This window comes from Mirounga leonina, unplaced genomic scaffold (genome assembly GCF_011800145.1).
Source record: "Mirounga leonina isolate KUSES-001 unplaced genomic scaffold, KU_Mleo_1.0 Mir_125, whole genome shotgun sequence".
NCBI classification, from domain to species: Eukaryota; Metazoa; Chordata; class Mammalia; order Carnivora; family Phocidae; genus Mirounga; species Mirounga leonina.
The window spans coordinates 21,905,211-21,925,261 of NW_023270305.1; the positions used below are offsets into that span (position 1 = coordinate 21,905,211).

Consider the following 20,051-nt stretch of genomic DNA (forward strand, 5'->3'; position numbering starts at 1 on the left):
ACATTTCAAATTCCAGCATATTTGATGGCTATATTAAAACAGGCTCTGCCCTTCATGGGTTCACCCTGTTCTAACTTATGTTTGCTTTTAAGGCGGAAGATGGGTAGAAAGATGCTCTTTAATTGAATAGGTCCCTGCTGCTTTGTAGCCAACTCAGTGCCTAGCATGGTGCCAACAAAGAAGTAGTTGCTCAGCAAATAATATTTTAAGTTAATTAGTAAATTGATCGTACGTTTTTCTTCACATTACATCACACTGATGGCTTGAAGGTACCTGTGAGGAGGTCTTGTTCATGATTTTCCTCCAGGCAGGCGTGCCCTAAGATGATGGTCTCTTGCTGTTGGGTGATAGAGTATTGAATTTGAGGACCGCTGTCAGAATTCCTCCTCATCTGCTATAAGAAGAACAAATGGTCCCCAAGGGGTCCAGATAGATGGTGCAGGAAGGAGCACCACCACTCATCGCTGATGAGGTATCTGAGCCATACTCACGATGAAGATCACAGCTCTAACGGAAATAGGTAAGTCATCGTTTTCTAAGTTAAGAAAGTTTAAAGGTTTATGCTGCTACTATTTCATGTGGCAAGGACTGAAGAAGATATATCCTTGTGTTCTCTTGTTAGGGACAGTGATCCGAACAGTAAGAGTATTTGACCCCGGACCTGGAGATTACAATTTGGAAAAGATGGTTTTAAAAAAGTGATCATGTCCACAAAGACGACAAGAACATGAAGCTGAAGTCCTTTGTCAGTGGTTTGTAAGTGCTTCTTTTCATTCTAAAAATATTTATTGATTCAAAAAAATGATTTATGTGACAGGATTGAACAACAGTTAGAATTCTTTTTCTTTATGGAGAAATTGGAAGAACTTCAAACTAACACACATACATACTCATTCAAAGAAAACCATTTGCCCTGCCTTTTCAAATGACATTTTTGTTGTCTGGTGTCATTTTAATAATGTTTCTTTTCTTTTTTCTTTTTTTAGGTCTTGGTGCATACCAGAATTTTTTTCTTTCAACATTAAGGTTCTCCCTTGTTACCCAACTTTAAAAAAATAAATTGATTTCAATGCAAATGAGTGCTGTGTGTTTCTTCCGTGGTGAGATTATTTCATAGGTGGTTTGAAGGATTCATCGAATTTTATAAAAAGAGTGTAAAACTGCCTTTCCACTTTCTCACATCTCTCTCACCCAGATTAAAGTGGCCCATTGAAAACCTGGCCTTTATCACAGAAGAGCTGTTGTGGGGCAGTCTTCATGGGCCACCTGCCCATGTCTGCTCTGGGCACACACCGTGCTCATGTGCAGGAATCAGCCGCCACAAAGGAGCAGTCTGTTGACAGCAGGAGGAACAACACGTGATGGGAACATGCACGTTTTACCAAACGGGACACTGGACTGCTTTCTTATGAAGGGTAGTGTGTACGTGTTGGGGTGGGGGGGAGTCCAAATTGCAGTTAGTTCCAGATGATTCACCACATGGAAGGCATATTCTCTCGCTAGTGTTTGGGTCTTAGTAAATAAAGTATTGTGTTGAATCCCGGTCTGACAGGAAGGAGGTGGTAATTGGTCAGGGATTCTATTTTGTTTGTTTTCAATAAAAGGGATTACTTAAAATGAGATGACTCTACATCAGGATACCTTTTCGTAGGATCGTTTTTATCTTTTATACAGAATTAATCTTCGCTGTTGTCAGCCTTTACTCACAGAGACTTATTAGAAACAGTTGTTGGTTTTTTAAAAAAGGGGAAAGATAGATACTTAGTTTGAAGTACAGTTGGCAGATTTGACCACTCGAGGGTGTTGTTTTCTCCGTGGAGCATCTTATAGAGGTCGAACCTGGCTGACAGATGCTTCTTATGACTTTGTCTAACCCATGAATGGCAGTTCCTCTTCATTTATCCCCTCTCCCCAGTCTCCCTAGCATCATTTCTCTCTTCCTTCTCTCTCAAGTTCTATTCCCCTCAGTCATCAGGTGGTTGAAGAGCAAGCCAACCCCTGTCCCCAGTAGGGCGGGATGCCAGTCCAGCCACGGGCCCTCACTGCCCATCTTCCAAGAGAGGACAGTCACCTTGACTGTCTTGGGAGGGAGTAGGAGGTCCTGCACCCAGGCTGAAGTTGGCTTATTTACCTGCTTACACAGGGACCAGTTGGGCTCCCAACTCCTCAGTCCTCCCCAGCCTCCCCTTCCCGGGTTCCAGCAGACTGGAACTTCTGTATTTGAGGAGTTCCATGATGGGCACTGTGTCGTGGTCCTCGCTGCCCCCCGTGGGTCCAGGTGTTAAGTCCCATCATGCTGCAGTCCTCCGCTCCAGAGGGTGACCTTGAAGAAGACATATGTCCTGGAGCCTGATTTCATGAGCCTTGGGGCCCTGCAAGCAGGACAAGTTGGGAGGCCCTTGAGAGGCCAGAGCCTGAGGGTTTGAGCCCAGCCCTCTACAGAGTTAAAACCCGAAGGACACAGAGATCACATGAAAGGCTCCCAGACTCTTCTGGGAGACACTTAGTCAGAGGCAAAGGAATCTGATTTTGCAAGAGGACAGTTTTGCTCTGGGAGGTGAAAGAAGCTTGGTTGCCTTCTGAGTGGAAGTGGCCTCCTATTTGCTAGTCAGAATGACCTCAGGCCTTGAGAATGACTGAGGTCAGAGAACTGTTGCTAACCCGGGAATCAGAGAATTACGGAGTTGGAAGGGTCCTCAGAAAGGCATCTCTGGGCCAGCCCCCTCGTTTTACAGATTGAGGAACCGAGGCCTCTGGAAGTCTGTTGTGCTCTCTTACGCTTTTTACAGTTTCTGGTGTGTCTGCAATGAGCCTCTTCTTCGAACCTGAGCAGGTTGAGTGGCTGCTGCTTGCCTTGTCTGGAGGGACCTCTTGGGGCCCCTGTTGCCCTCACTGCCCATGGCCCTGGGCCCTGAGTAGTGGGCTCAGTAGGCCGAATCCTCCTCTGCTGAACTTTTCCCTCCCTGCCTGCCTTCTTGCCGCACCCCCACCCCCCGTGAAGGAGTCCAGAACCCTCCTTGCATGTGAAGCCACTGGAATGTAGCATTCTGCCCCCTGGCCTTGAGTGTCCTGGATGGACCTGGCCTGGGAAACTGGAAGGACTCAGGGGAGAGGGGGTGGGAACAGTCCCTCATGGCCCTGGGGTGGGACGGAAGGAAAGAAAGTGCGGGGAAGTGTGACCTCCCCGAGTAGGCCCAGCTGACTCTCACCACATGGGAGGCTGGCGCGGGCGTTGGGCTGGCAGACTGAACAGGCAGGTTTCCTCAGGCCAGGCCCATGGGTGGGGGCCTCTGGCAGTGCTGAGCCCCAGGAGGTGAGCTGCTGGGGGAATTGGGGTGAAGAGGAAAGGATTTGAGAGGAGCAGGCCAGAATGCAGAGGAAGTCATTGTAACAGGAGGTGATGAAGGTGAAGGTGGTGGATGGAAAGAAGGAATGTCCAGCCACTGTACAGACTGGATGCATTTCTCACTTTAGGAACCAAATGTTAGGAGATGGGAAAGACTGCCTTAAAGAAGCTTCTGCCCTACTTTGAGACTGTGGGCTTTTTAACATGCTTACCCTTGGCAAAGCAGGGTTAGTAGGGAGGGTGGCTGCACATTCAGGTGTGAGACTCTTGACACTTAGCTGTCCCTTTCTATCTTCTGCCTGTGAGGACACCCCACCCTTGACGACCCTCAGAAGGTTAGCAGCCGGTTACATTCCCTTGAAGAGATTTTTAAAAACCCTGAGGCTCAGCCAGGTGGCTTTCCACCCTCTCTCTGCCCCTTTCCACGATAAAGGAACCTTGCTTCTTCCTCAGCTCCTTCCCAGTTAAAGCCTGTGCAGAACTCGGATGCAGAGCAAGGGATGGGGACCGCCTCATGGAGCCCCTGGGCAGCCGTGAGCAGATCACACCTTGCCCCACCGCCTGTGAGGTTCGTCAGGGTGGCAAGCCAGCTCTTTGTTGAGTGTCTAAAATTAAATTCTGTGCTTCTAGGAAGGGAACAGGAGTGACAGGTGGCAGAGTGTTTCTGAAACACCTTTTTAAGAGGAGAGAAATTGCAGCTGCAGCCATACCTGAAGGGGTTTGGTTTCCTTTGCTTCCGGAATCTTCCCCGTGCTGAGTCTGTTGACTCTTCCTGTGCCCAGGGTTGCCTTGAGCCTTAATTAGAGTTCCGTGGTCCCGCCACATCCGGTCTGAAGGGAGGGTGCCAATCTCCTCTCCTCTTCTCTCACATGACATGGTACAGAGCCCTAGAAAGAGGGGCCCTGGTACTAGTAGAAATGTCGTGGTTATTTGACTCATTCACTGGGCCTGTAAACCGCGTTCTGTGATACCCCTTCCTCTCTCCAAATAATAACAAAAGCCACCAGGAGAGGTCCAGTGGGATGCTGCAGGCAGGTCGGCAGGTCGGCAAGTCAGCATTTCACTCCCAGAGTTGTGCGTCTTAGGGTCTGCCCTGAGAGCCTACCGGTCTTCCATAAATCTGGATGTTTAAAACAACTGAATTATTAAAGGGTACGTTAAATGCTTATATGTAAGTTTAAAGCTTCTTATTTCTGTATATTCTGATCCTTTGAAAATTGGTGATTCTTACTGTTAGTTAAATAGGGTATGGATTTCATCACAGCATCCTTTGGGAATTGTCTGCATTTGGTATTTCCTTTTATATCCTAAAAACCATTAGCTTTTGAAACATATATTGAAGTTAATAGACAATAATTTTTAACCTTTCGGGCAGGAGTTAAGGTAGATGTATTTCCACAAACAGCTCATTTGAGCAGTTTTTCATGACTTAACACGCTAAGGACTAAATAGAATAACATTGCAGAATCGTGATCCACCTGCCTTACTGGGTATGGGAGTACGTGTTGCTGTAAGTGTGTAGAAAAAGGACTGGGTGATTCACATGGGTTTTATTTATATTTCCTTTTGGAAGCAAATAATTCTCTAGGTGTGTTTATGCATGCATGTGTTTTACTTTAAAATGTAGAAATATATCAACTTTTTTCTTTAACTTTGACACTGCGATGTTTTAAAAGACCCAAAAGGTACCTGCTTCCTAAGTCCCTAGGCATGAATTATTGTGCAGTTTGTTTCTTTTTCTTTTTTTTTTTTTTTGCACCTCAACCATTCCAGAGAGATGTATTAAATATAAATGTTACAGATAAATGCATAAGTATTGACAAACTTAAGCAAACCAGAATCTTAGCCACCCACAGAATGTCTCTTCCTTCCCATGACGTTGTCCCCTCGTGCACCTACTCCAGCTTGCCATTCATTTCTCCATTCAGCAAGTGGGGCTTGGGACCTGCTGTGAGCCATCCATTCATCTCAGCAGGGAGTGACTGTAGAAATGAGGAAGGCGCAGTTTCTGCCCCCTGGAAACTCAGAATCTAGCTGTGGGCAACCCGCCGCAGTGCCTTGGGATAAGTGAAGGGTTGTAGGTAGGAGAAAACCAAGTAAACTCTGAGGAGAAGACATTAGTTGGGCACGGTAAGCGAATAGCAGGTTTCCAGGTGAAGGTGAATGGGGAAAGAAAGATGGTGCCTTCTCAGAGGAAACAGAATCAGCCAAAGGCCCACCCAAGTGGACTTAAACGGTGTATGGAGAGAACTGACGGATTCAGTAAATATTTGTGGAGGACCTACTATGTGGTAAGCCCTGTTCCAGGTGTGGATGATCCAGATGTGAACAAGACAGACAAATCCCTGCCAGCCTGGAGCTTTCTGATCTAGGGAGAAAAGATGAGCAAAATTAGTCATAAAACTTATACCATGTCAGAAGAAGATAAGTACTGTGCAGAAAAATAAGGCAGAGAAAGAGAACAAGGACTGTGTGACGCGTTTGGTTTTCAGTTTTAAAGAGACTGGTCATGGAAAGTCTCGCCGAGAAATGGAGTGTGATCAGAGACCTGAGGTTGGGGGTTGGGGGGGGGAGCTGTGCACAAAGCCGCCGGGGGAGAGGGGTGTGTTCCAGGTTGGAAGGGACATGAGTGCCCAGGCCCCAAGGGTTCCTTGGCCCGGGAAGGGAAGAGGTGCAGTCTGCGCAGTGGGAAGTAACCTGGAGGGTTAGCTGGGGCCAGGCACAGGCCTGGTTTATCAGTGGGAGGGGTCCTACTTGAGACTGTGGGCAGGTGGGAGCCAGTAAAGATTTTTGGATAGCATTGGGCGCTGGGTGGTTCAGTCATTGAAGCATCTGCCTTCAGCCCTGGTCATGATCCCAGGGTCCTGGGATGGAACCCGCGTTGCCTCCCTGCTCGGGAAGTCTGCTTGTCCCTCTGCCCCTCCCCTAGCTCGTTCTCTCTTTCTCTCTTAAATAAATAAATAAAATCTAAAAAAAAAAAAAAGTTTTTGGATAGTGTTGGTAGTCATTACCGTTGTCATCACTGAGATTCCCAAACCCAAGTACCCAGTCTCTCAGAGCTTTGTGCCTATTAGGCGTAGGGGTCCAATTACTACACCAAGGAAACTTCAGTTTTATCAGAAATGTGCAAATATATTTTCAAACACATTCTTAAAGTTTCTTCATCTTTCTCTGGTCTTGTTATATATACTTCATATGGTCTATTTCACATGAATCTTGGGGATTAAATCATGGCTCTGTAAATCATCATACCTCCCAAGATATTAATGTTCATTTCCTGACCTACCCAAGAGTCCTGCTTTTCATTGTCCCCTAATGTACATTTGCTTTTAGATAGAGAGTTCTAGGATGGATTTCAAGGACTTGGTGCCTTCAGAAATCAGTGTAACAGGCCCTGTGTTGCGTGAGGTTTCTTATAGGCCACAGTTGTCTCTCTGATTTTCATTTCTAATTTATAGCCCTACTTCCCACATACACATATTGTAGCAATGCGGATTCTAATGATGTTCTAAGAAAAAAAGATCTAGACATATACATCAAACTTTCACTTATGATGAAACCAGGTAACAGTAGGAAATTGTAAACCATGCACGCAAAACAGTGTTCATTGAATATTGCTGGCAAATTGTGCTTTGTTGCCAGGACCAGGTAGCAGGAGATTCTTGGCATGTGTAGGAATAAAAATAAGATCAAATATAGAGATAAACTTGCTTTATGAAAGAACTTAAAGGTTTGGGCTTTGGGGCACAATATTTAGGGATGATATTTCTTTGATGACCAGTACTTGAGTTAGTGGTAAGGAAGAGAAATAAAGTCCTTGGAATTAATCTTGATCATTTATCTTCCACTTGGTTTACTTTCAGGAATTCAGATAAGTTATTAAGGTAAAGTTCACAGCAGTGCTCAGGTTGATTTATAAAAATATTCCTTACAAAGTGATTGCTAACCGATTTCACAAAATTATTATCCTAAAAGATTCCTTAATGCTACTTACAGATCATTACACCTTTTAAAAATCACCATTTGAGCCTCAGGAGTATTGCTATATATGAGGATACTGTTGTCTTAACAAAGAAACCCTTGTTTCTGGGATGATGGTGTAGTTGAGATCATGTTTATGTTGTTGGGTTTTCCTTTCTGATGTTTCCAAGGGTCCTCTGGCAACTCTACTGTTGACTTAGAAGGTGTCATTGTGAGGCCTCTGCCTGTCCAATGGGTATTGACACCAGCCGTTGGTCTCTGGGCCATATGCACTGGAGATGGGCTTCACCAGAGTGACATGGGAAGTGTAGGAGTGTTCCCTCCTTCCTTTTCCCTGATGCTCTCAGGTCTTCTGAATTCACTTGAACTTGAAATTTTGCCCAGCTGTTTGACCACCTCAATTCATAGTTCCATTATTTCCCTGCTTTATGATAGTCTGTGCAGAATTCAGGCCTCGGTTGCTGAGCTTCTGTCCTCAGCTAAATGTGTTCGTCTGAGAATTAAGTGCCTAGTCTGGTCCCTGGCACGTAAAAATGTGGCTCAATAAATGTTAGTTGTTATCAGAAGATTCATCTCTGGGGAGTGTGTGGGGGGTGGTGAAGTATGCTTCGTTACCTGTGCTAACTATTCAGCTAGTATAATGAAAAATGCATATCCTTCAGAGTGCTTATTTTCAGAACGCTGTGTTCCTTTTGTTGCTCTTGTTTGAGATTCTGGTCACATTTCTTCTTTTCATTCTAGTGGTTCACACTTTTGGATGAGTGCAATCAAGAAAAAAGGCATTCCCATATCTAGTCTTCTGTTTTGCTCTCGGTCATTTGACTAACAGATTTTAGGTTAGAGCATACATTAATATTTATAAAATGGGACTGTGCATTATCCATACCCACAAGTACCTTTCTGGCAAGGAGCATTAATTTGTGTCACATTATCTCATTATGGTTATGATAGAGGTAGTAGAAAGGGAGATAATAGAGTTTATTATTTAAGCTATTGTTTATTTACCGAACATAGTTGAGGTATATTCATTCACTCAACATGTCATAAATATTTATTGGTATGTGGAAGTTTTGGTTAATATAATGTTGAGGTTAAAAGAAAATTTGAGGTAGTATTAATATTTTACAAGTGGGAAGACTGGCATCCAAAGATGTTTCTTTCTTCCCCTACCACCAAACTGACTTTCCAGGAAAAGTTTGGCACCGGAAGATTCAGATTACTCTTGTCCTCTAACCCATTCCTGTTGATTCCCTCTGCAGATACTTATTTTGTTAAGCTCCTATTTGCCAAGTCCTACAGTCACCCAATGATAAAAAGAAAAGAAGAGAAAAACTAGATCTTTAGCTTCAAAGAACCCACATTCTGGTGGAGGAGATTAGATGAGCAATTTCATGATGCTGCCGTAAGTGAGATAATTTTAATAAGTATACAGTAGAAGTCCCACAGCGGGGAAAACGCTTAATTTGGTCCCTGTGGAGTGGATGATACCTGGAGAAAGCATTAATAACTGAATAGAAACTTTCAAAGCAAGTAAGGAGAAGCAGCTTTCTAGGCGGAGAGAACAGTTTGTGCGCAGCCAGGGAGGGAGTCAGGAAACAGCCTGGGTCATTTAAGGAGCACGGGAGCACGTAGTCATTAAGTAGTGTGAGTATTGTGGAGTAAGTGGGGAGGAATGGAAGAGGTGAGGTTGAAGAAGTGGGTTGGGGTCAAATCTAAGCAGGCTTGGTCTTCCATGCCCAAGAGTTGGCTGGCCAGATGTTGGACTTTATTTTGGAGACCTTGCTTCCCAACTCCATATCCTTAAGAAGTTCAACAGGGCTATTCTTATAACATCCCCTCTGCGTTTTTTTATACTAATGCACCTCTGTAGAACAGATCACTGTGAGCCTAGAGATAGCTGATCACTGGGCCTAATCCGAGGATGGCTTTTAGAGTATCTAGGTGAAGAAAGGAAATGTGACACAATTAGGCACTTCTCCAAGATATTTTTTCCCTCGACCGAGATGTATTAATTTTTAAGCAGCAGTGCATTTATTTGATAGCTGAAAACCAGTATTCTTTGAAACTTGGTGAAACATGGAGTTACATGTTTTAATAGACATTCAAGCTCAGAGAACACTATGTTGCTCAGTAATGACATGTGCCTGAATGGAAGGCCAGCTCAGTACCGCCCAAACATGGGCCAGGCGAGAAGGCCTGAGATTTTCCTTAAAAAATATTAGGATCTAGGCTCAAAGCAGGGGAAGTGTAAGGGAGTTGAGTTTCACACCATAGGGTACAAAATAATGGTAGCTCAGGAAATGTTTCCATGAGCAATCAAATACCTTCATTATTTTAAAAAATTTCCAAAATGTAACCATTTAATGTCCAGCTTTGAGTAACTTCCTGGTAAAACCACCAAAGAGAAACTGATTTAAAAAATATATTTATAGGGGCACCTGGGTGGCTCAGTCAGTTAAGCCTCTGCCTTCAGCTCAGGTCATGATCCCAGGGTCCTGGGATGGAGCCCCACATGGGGCTCTCTGCTCAGCCAGGAGTCTGCTTCTCCCTCTGCCTCTGCCCCTCTGCCCTGCTCTTTCTCTCTTGCTCTCAAATGAATAAATAAAAAATCTTTTTAAAAATACATATATTTATACATCACAGTACCTGGATGAGTTGACATGCTATACAGGACTGTTAATCATAAGCCATTTATGAGATGTCTTAATAATCTTTCTGAAGAGCCGGTTTTTAATTAATCGCCTCTGTTGCTTTTATCTCTGTAACTTCGATTTCCCTCATATATTTATGACTTCCACCCTTCTTGTTTCTTTGGACTTGCTCTGTTGCTCTTTTTCTAATTTCTTCAACTGAATGCTCTTCTCTCTCTTTTTTTTAAACCTCATTTCCTGTGAAATTTCCCTTTAAGCACTGCCTTCCCTGTTTCCCAGCAATGTTGACATAGTATTTCTATTGTTCTTCATTTTTAAGTATTTGGTTAATTTACCTGTAATCCCCTCCCATTAAAAAAACCTTTTTGTCATAGAAATTCCTAAATCTATATAGAAGTAGAGACAATTGTATAATGACACAGAACTTCGAAGGTTATAAATAAATTCATGGCCAATCCGTTTTAATACATTGAGACCTCAGCTAGTAAATCCTCTAGGACTGAGGTGTTATTAGAAAGGTCTTGCCAGGTGATCTTTGTTATAGTAAAAGCACCTTTCGCTTGCCTTCTTATGCCTAGTGACAGTTTTCCAAACCTCAGACTGGTCTGTTAAGTGAGAAACTATTTTAAATTTAAATTCTGATCACTATAAGCAGGTGACTCTCTGACACTGTTCCCAAAAAATTGTTGGCATTGGACAGTTTCATCCAAGATGGCAGAATCAAGGAAACATGAGCATGAGGTCTAGACCTCATGAATTGTCCACTCCACCTCCTTTTTCGTAATGAAAAAAATTGAAGCCTTGAGGGGCTAACTGCCTTGTTCGAAGTTGCTCTGCTAACTAATGACAGAACTAGAGTTGTGGTCTCCTGGATCAGGCACTGTCCATGAGGAGAACAGATGTCTGGGCTGTTTTACTATATGCAATTTAAGACAGATAGTTCCTAATTCAGGCAGAAGTGTGAAATAGGGGAACTGTGTTCTGTAGTCCCAGGCTCTGCTCTCCTCTTGTTTCATGAATTCCTTGCTTCTAGAGACACTTCTTGCCTTCTCTTAAGCTCCTCTCTCTTCCTGTTAGCTTCCTGCTATCAAAAAGGAAATTACTATTATTTTATTCATACACTTGGTATGATTTTGGTTAGAATGGCAGAAAGTTGTACTGTAAACGCCTTCCTAGCATCTTGAATCCCTAGTACCTTGCTCAGTTCTTGATGTATAATAGATACCACTATCTGAGGAACAGATGATTGGAAGGAAAGAAGGAAGGGAGGGAGCGAGGGAGGGAAGGAGGTTGGATGGATGGACAGCTGGCTGGATGAATTTGCATTCTGTAGTTCATCTCTGGACCGCTTCTGTTAGATGTATTGCTAAGGTGTCTGACAAAAATTAGAGCAGTGTAACACACACTTACCATAAATTGATTTAGTAAATTGGATCAGTCCTGTTTGTTTTTCAGAGAATTCCCTACTTGGACATAATATGAATCAGTGGTCATGTTTGTTTGCTCTATATTTAGAGATCTGCATCAGTTTAAGAAGTTAGTCTTCAAAAAATATCTGTGAGCATATTTTAGCATTTCCATTGTCCTCTCTGGTCTACAGTTACATATGCTTAACATAGTTTCAGTTTGTGGAAATGCCTGTAAAACAGATTTTTGTAACATGAATCATTTCTACTGATAACCATAATTTTGCCCTTCCTGCTTTGCACTGATTACAGCACCAGGAAGAGAGGGAGAGGGAAGCCCGCTGGCTTTTGGAACATCCGCCTTAAGCTTGAAGCAGAGAGAATGAAAGCTCACAGCATTAGATTCCTCCTTGAGCCGAATGAATGCCTGATAACAGCCAGCCAGGAGCTGGGGGAGTTAAGAGCCGCAATTTTACATTACACTGGAGTTTCTAGGCTGGCATGGAAAGAGATGCCAGTATTAGCTATTTGCATCTTACTCTAGCCACAGGGATATGTGAGCAGCTGGAGAATTAATTTGATATATATTCCCAGAAGCTTCTCCTCTGCCAACCGAATTCCATTACTGTGAGCTTCTGAGTGTGTACTGTGAATTTGTTTCTTGCCTTTTAATATCTGCTATAGCATATTTCTGGGTAAGTGGATTGCCACATAATGGGGTGCAGCTCTATCTTGGTTTGGAGTGAACTCCATTCGCCTAAGCTGATACAGGGTAGGAAAGGTAAGCCTTTGAGTATACAAATGCCTGTACCTCCAGGAAGTCAGAGGTTTTAAATGAATACACAGTGATGTGTCCAGTAAGTGCAGTCACACCTGAAACGTTTCATTCCATATTAGTGGAATTTCAGACGCCGGCATGCAGATGGAAAGATATTTTGAAGGGCCGAGAGGTGGAATCCAGGATCAGGGAGGCCGGAGTTGCCATGGCTGGTTCCTGGAGCTGCTGCTTCTTCCCGGGTCTGGAGTCGGATGTCTCCTTACATCTTCTAGGACCCCTCTGCCCCAACATCCTCCTCCCCAGTGCTCTCTTTCCTACCCCCAGGATTGAGACTCCTAACTAGCCCTTGCATTTAAAAATCTTCTGTGTCACACGCGGAAGGAAGGAATTTTAGGCATCCCTGAGAATACTGGAAGGTGCCTTGTGCAGGGTGAGACTGAATGTGGCCGTTGGAAGGACAGGTGTTTTTGCTTTGGCACTACATGTGTGCTCTTAAAACAAAAACCAACCTTCTGCAAAATCATTGACTACACTAGGGGCGCCTGGGTGGCTCAGTTGGTTGAGCGACTGCCTTCGGCTCAGGTCATGATCCTGGAGTCCCGGGATCGAGTCCCGCGTCGGGCTCCCTGCTCAGTGGGGAGTCTGCTTCTCCCTCTGACCCTCCTCCCTCTCATGCTCTCTGTCTCTCATTCTCTCTCTCTCTCAAATAAATAAATAAAATCTTAAAAAAAAAATTTTTTTAAAAATCACTGACTACACTAAAAATGAGAGAGGTGTTGGGAAAGATAGGGTTAGGGGTAGGTCACTCAAAACCTACGGAACTGTATACGGAGAAGGTAGATCTAGACAATGAGAATCTAAATGAAAACACGGACACAGGTAAGCCACCCATAGCATTGGCACCTGGAGCCTGGACAGCCCATCCTTTGCAGCCTTACCTCCTATTGCTTCCTTCCGGGCGTGGCGCCTTGAAGACCCTCACTTCTAATGGAGACCAGGTTCATCAGAATTACACCTAAAACCCAAGGGGAGTTTCTTCATCATGATATTTAAATACAGGGGGAGATATCTCTGGTTTTTTCATTTGCATTTGCAACCTCCTGGGTAGTTTAATGTCATGGAAAGTTCATTCACTACAGCCGTCATTTCTCGTGCTAGAGGAAGGAATTTAAACAATAGATTATCTATCAGCCTTTTCTTAAGGTGTTCGTTATTGCTGAGACTTTTCCTTTCTTTGTGAGAGAACTTGCTCTTGATCTTGTCATAACATTAATGTGCTGAGAAAAGTCATGTATGAATCAACACAACGTTTGCATTTTATTGACTTCATCTTCCCACTGAAGACACGTGTCTGTTGACTTTTAGGGTAACCATTAGGAGAAGAGGTCCCCCGGAACCTTTGTTATTTCTCAGACCTGGATCCTATGCTGCCTTGGCCCAGGTGTGTCAGCAAGACACGCTCTTCAGAAGAGCAACCCCAGGGTGGGGTGGGGAATCCCAAGACCTTTTCAGGGAGTATACGAGGTCCAGACTATTTCCATGGCAATATTAAAATGTTACTTTTATTCTGTGTGTCATCCTTTGCTCTGGGGCCACAAGGGCAGTGGTGGTCAAAGTGCTGGCTTCGTAGCGCGAAGAGAGGGGGTGGTACCGACTGCCAGTCATGGCATTTGTCTCCTGGCCCTTCTTACCCATCTTCTTACATCTCGTGTTACCATTCTGGGGAATGAGATGGGAAATGTGTGTGAACTAATTCTGTCTCATGCTGAAGTACCGTGCTTGTCTCAAAGGAAAGCATCACGTCTTGAGATGTCTTCTAAGTATCCAAGTGGAGATGTCAAGTTAGTAGTTCTATGTGACCGTCTCTTCACTGAGCTACTTAACATATTTGGACGTATCCGAACATACATCAATTTTAATTTGTACGTGAAAGTATTAGATTTCTCTCATCTTATATTCAGAGAAAATACTTCAACGTCCCGATTTGGTCTTGCAGAAGTTACAAACTTAAAAATACACTCACAGAGGTATCTCAGTTGTCTTTTCTGACTGGAGACTACATCTTGTCTAGAGAGTACCAGGAAAAAAGACTACTTGAAATAAATATTTAAAAGGCAGTACTCCTGCTTTTAACTCCTTCCCCCTCCCCCTTGACCAGTCCAAGGAGAAATCAGGAATCCGGGAATCAGAGCCTTCATCCTTGCATTGTATATATGGATTTACTTAAGAGAGATTTAAAAACATCAAATTTGCCAACCACTGTCTGCAGAACTGTTGGGCTCAGATTTGATTTCTGTAATCAAACCTCACTAAATTTTTGCTTTGAGTCCCTGTTGATTGGCTGTAAAATTATTTTAAAATATAATGTTATGTAATAGAAAAACATAAAAGCATTTGTCTCAGAAGCATGTTGTACTTGATTCCTATAAAGCAATGGTTGCTAAGGGAACTATTTGCCAAGAAAAACAAAGTATTGATTGGGGGCGGAGGCATGGGATTAAAAAGATTTCCTCTCAAAAAAGAAAATAAAGGCATATAAGACATTTGGGGGTTCAGAGTCCACAGCTTCCTAACTGGACATGGTGGCCATGCCATTTTTTTGAAGGTACAGTCAGGCTTACCTGTGCATCTTCCCATGCAGCCTGTTACTGCTGCCAACAGACTTTTACTGGGAACAAAGCAGGAATCAGTAAAGTATTGGGGAGAGCATCAACGGCAATTGCCTTTTAATTCGGATTCCCCGTTCAAAGAGAATGGTCTTCCTGGAAAACACATGGACAGCGGCATTGACCATACCAGTGATGAAATACATGGCTAGATATATAGCATAGTACTATTATATATTACAGTACATAAAGTTCATGGACACTATTCTAAGTTCTGGGGTTAAGGGGGTTCAAAGTTGGATAAGATGAGGCTCCTACACACAAGGACTGTACCTAGTGGGGAAGTTTGACTTACATAAAGCCATTACCACAGGGGACCAGAGGTCTGTGCACCTGCCTCAGGGAGCATGGAAAATGGAGCCGTTCATAGTGGAGAAGACTTCCCCAAAGAGGTCACATTTGAACTGGGTCTTGATGGATGAATAGGAATTACTGTGGGAAGAAGGGAGGGGGGTGTTCTAGGTAGATGATACTCCATGAGCAGAGGTGGGGAAGCAGTTATTAAGCGTTTGTAGTGAGACTCTCAGGGTGCTTAGAACATTAGGATGTGTGAGGGATTGGTGAAAGATGGGTCTGTAGCAGTACAACCCATATCATGAGGAACCTTTTATTCTACAGTAAGAATGTTGGGCTTTTTCTTGTTGGCAAGAGAGAACCACTGAGCAGGTTTGTTTTTTGAGGACGATGATTCCCCCATGCTGGGGAAAGGAGTAGTGGAGGGACAAGAGGATAATGGCAGGGAGACTGGGGAGAGGATGTTGCAGTCCTTCAGGAGAATGAGGTCTTCAGGGAGTTCTAGTTCTAATGGAGGGAAAGGAGGTTTACTGTGGGAAAAGATCATCAGAATCCATTCAATTTGGTGATGGATTAACTGTACATATTTATAAAAATAGTAATAAATATTTCTTCTCAGAATATGATGGGAAAAGGAGAAATAGATAAAGGAGAAATAGAAGAGACTAGTTTTCCAGGGGTTCAAATGTTACTTGATTTCTTACAAGTTTTTAAGTTCCTAGGGTTGACTAACTGAGTTACAAATTTGAATATAAAGTCACAAAAATTCCTCCATGACACACTTCGCTGAACTGGATTAGGAGAGTGGTACTAAGAGCTTTTTCAAAAAATAAATGTAGAGATGGGAAATCATTTATGTGTCCCATGTATTATATATTATAACTGAAGACTTATCAACAATTTTCCCATGCCGAGTTGTTTCATTATGTTCTTTTCTGGTTTTCCTTTCAGGATAATTTAGTAATTTCACTGTTGTCTTGAAGGTAGGAATGTACCTGTGTGTGTTTACATGTTATTTCTAAAAACCAAATACAGGCGAAACATCTTAAAACAGATAAATTATGTTTTTGTTTCAACTTGTAAAATCATTTTACTAAGAGCTGAGACTTTAATCAAGTAAGTGAGCCTGAAACCAGAACAGAAGAGGTTTTCAAAGAATTGCTGTGAATCTCTTTATATTGTAAATGATATCTTTCTAAAGACCCCTTGACAAGAAAATTATTTCAGCGAGGGAGAATAGCCTTTTGCAGTAAGTTAGTGATGTCACCAGAAGTAAAATTTAGCTGTAAAAAAAAATTACAGCCATCTGTTTACACTGTCTTCTATGAAAACACATTCTCAAGATGGCTTTATACCTGCCTTCGTTTGAGCAACAGGTTTAAGGTATCTTAAATTCAAGCACTTTAAAAAAATTCTCTCCAGATACGGTTATCAGAAACAAGTTTACTATTTAACAGGTAGTACCTAGTTAAGGTACGATAAAGTGTCTATGAAAGATAATGTTGAGAGGGGGGAAAACTCATAAAGTGCCCCAGAGATTCATAGAGAAGTAGCCTGATTTCCTGTAAGAGGTGTTTCAGCTGTGAGGAATAGCATTACGGATTTAGTCGGCCGATGGTTCTGTCATGCTTGTGTCATGTTTTATTTGTCTGAGCTGGAGCCCATGAACATAGTTTTGAAATCTGCTTTGTTTCTTACAGTCTCCTCCTATGATTGCATGACCAGGATAGTGATTTGGTCTCAGCTTCAGAGTATGACTTCCTTAGCCTCTCACTAAGTGGTCGCCCTCAGTTTTGTTGTCCTCTCTGGCTTTGGTTTTGGGTGGACATTAGCATCTGAACTGAAATGCGTTGGCGGAATCTCCACTGCTGTATCCATTCTTCCTTCTTTTGGTGGTGTCTGAGGTTTTATGTTGATTAGCTGTCTTGATGTATTAAATTGCCGGCTATTTTAAACCCAAAGCTCGTCTCTACCAGATGGACTGAAAAAAAAAACAAAACAAAAAACTGTGGGTATTTTTGAATCATTTTGTAGGTTGACTGGTGTCTCCTGTAATTTTATTGAAAGTAGGAAAATCCAGGAATCTTTGTTTAAAATAAGATGTAAGAGAAGGGGTGGTTTTTGATCCCACACATTTGTATATATGGGGTTATTTAGTGTCTACATGTATGGCTCTGTTTCCTTTTTCTCACTTATTTGGAGGTTGGATTTCATTCATTCGTCAAATTGTAGCCAAAACCACCTTTTGTAAATCGAGGTGTGGATATCAGGTGTTAATCTTGACATCTTTGCACATTTTTGCTTTCAAACAGGCTTTTGAATGAAGCCGCAAGCAAATATTCTGTGGTTGTTAATTGTTTTACAGATGAGAACTGGGACGATGACCAGCTGCTTGGTTTTGAACCCTGCAATGAAAACCTTGTCTCTGGCTGCAATATAATCAATGGGAAATGTGAATGTGACACCATTCGCACCTGCAACAATCCCTTTGAGTTTCCAAGGAAAGATATGTGCCTTTCAGCTTTGAAGAGGATTGAAGGTAAGTACTGATTCTCAACAATTGTCAGGCTTAGCGCTGTGTCATATTTGAGCTGGAAGAGGCAAAGACACACTTACAGAGATTGGTACATTTTATAATCCCAAACAAGATGCATAAAGTTGACGGAGTACTGACGTGATGATGTGTGTGCACCATGTACATCTGTGTTTTCTGGAGGTCATGGATTTGGTAATGCTGTGGTCTCATGAGCAGGGTAGTTTGTGCCAGCTTGCTTAGGTCACCCCTGCATACTGGATGATTTCACAAGTGGTGTGCTTGAAATTGGCATCTGTTGTCACCAGGTCCATTCTGCTTGATTTACCGTAGCATGGTGCTCCATGAGGAGAGTGCTAATTAGAAATGCAGCTCATCTGGCAAGGAAGTATGTCTCTTTAACAGAGATGGGAGAATTGCACAGTGATGGTTGAAGGCTCAGGTGGGTTTTGCCATGGGGCAAAACCACATAGGTGTGGATGGGTCATTGGGTGCTTCGCCTGTGGAATGAAGTCAGAAATTACATTAAAATAACAAAATTGTACTAATATAACCCATAACTTCTGTACATTCCTGCATAAAACCTAGACAAAAGATTGGAGATGTGGAAGTATGATTCCTAGCTTCAGTAATTGCAAGTGGCATAGCCAGAGCTTGGTACCGTGGCTCGAAACCAGGATTAACAAAGGATAAGGCCACAGACCAGCATGAGACTCTTTCCTAGCTCCATGTTCCTCTTGAGGAACAAAAAGAGCCGAGCCAGACATTCTTAAGTATACCTGTTATCTCTAAAATGATGTCATTCTTAGATGGAGAGATTGGTAATATGGTTTGGAATACCAAGGATTTGTGAGATCTCGTAAGGGCAGTACAGCAGGACTGAAGTTGTTGAATTGTGTTAAGTTTCCAACTCATATTAAATGGTAATAAAGAATAAGAAATTTATAATTGCCTCTAAAATAGCTTTTCTCTTCGTATTTACCAATGCTGCTAAATCATTAAAAGAGATTGTAGTCGGAAACGATAGAAATAAAGTTTTAGAACTACAGAGAGTCTTAGGTAATATTTAGTCTGGCCCTTAGATTGGAAAATTGGAAAACTGAGCTGCATGCAACTTCTCAGTAACAAGCCTGGGACTAACCATGTAAAGTATTCTTCCAACTGCATCATGATATTGGACAACGTGTTACCTAACTCGTTTTTATCATCTTGTAGCTCTTTGCTCACCCCTGTCCCTACCCCATTGCTTCCAAAAGACAGTATTTTGCCAATTTTAGCATATAAACTTGCAGGGATATAGATGGAGTGGTCAAATATCTATTGAAATAATTAATTTAGTTACACATACTGAAAATCACATGATCTAAAACAATACAGCAATTTAGATGATTTTTGCCACTCTTACATTTCACAAAACTTTTTTTTTTTCCCCCAAATGTTTCAGATGTATCACTGTCCCTGCCACTGTCTTTGTTCAGGCAACCTTCCAAGTCATTTAACCCCCTGTTCCCCGGCAGGCTCTCTTCACTGCCATCTGAATGGTCTGAGGCAGCAAGTTGTGAATCTAAGTTATCACAAGAAGCAGGTTGTGAATCTAAGTTATCACAAGAAGTTTTGTTCAGAACTCAGTGTCTTTTCACATAAAAGTGGGACAGTTGCATTTTTAATTAGGTGTGTATTTATGATCTTTACAATGTGGAGATTAATGGCATTGATTTTTAAAGTGATTCTAAGAAGGCTGTTTATAAGATCCAGCACTTCCAATTTTGAGAGCATTCCCTCAGGAATAATTACTGTAGCTGATTAAATTTCTTTACTTTTTTTTTTTTTAAACAGATTCTGTCAGATGACCTCTGTATAATCCAAAAGTAGAACTGGTTGAGCTCATTTAAAGTTAATGTGTCCTCTACAAAGAGCACTTTGTTTTTTCAAAATAAAGCACCCTGCAATATTCAAGATCTTATAAGTCAGTATTAGGGATTTCCCTCTTCTGAGAAACAAGTTTGAGGGAGAAAGCCCTGCCTATATTCAAGTGCATATGAAAGAATTGGTGATGGTATGGTACTGTGTACAAAGGAGTTGTTAATAGGAATGAAGACTTCGAATGCTTTTAGGGATTTAAGGCCAGACAAGTGTGACCTGGAATTGTAGGGTAAGGTGTCATGGAGGAGGGAGAGTCTGAACAATTTGGAATTTGAGTAGTGATGGGTTCTAGGAAGGAGAACAATGTGGACAAAAGAATGAAACATGGATTTACAGGCAGGATCTACATGACTTATGTAAGACACTGGGGACGGTGGTCTAAAAGAGCAAGGTTTTGGGGCACCTGGGTGGCTCAGTCAGTTAAGTGTCTGCCTTCGGCTCAGGTCATGATCCCAGGGTCCTGGAATCAAGCC

At 42.5% G+C, this 20,051-nt stretch overlaps 1 protein-coding gene across 4 annotated transcripts in view; it reads left to right on the forward strand.

Annotated features, from left to right (window-relative positions):
• The window catches only part of CRIM1 (cysteine rich transmembrane BMP regulator 1), a 186,129-nt gene that overhangs the window by 21,887 nt on the left and 144,191 nt on the right, over positions 1-20,051 (forward strand). For all 4 annotated transcript variants that reach the window (XM_035000898.1, XM_035000900.1, XM_035000899.1 and 1 more), the window contains exon 2: positions 17,488-17,661. In XM_035000898.1, the coding sequence (XP_034856789.1) occupies positions 17,488-17,661 (174 nt within the window). The remainder of the gene's footprint in view (positions 1-17,487; positions 17,662-20,051) is intronic.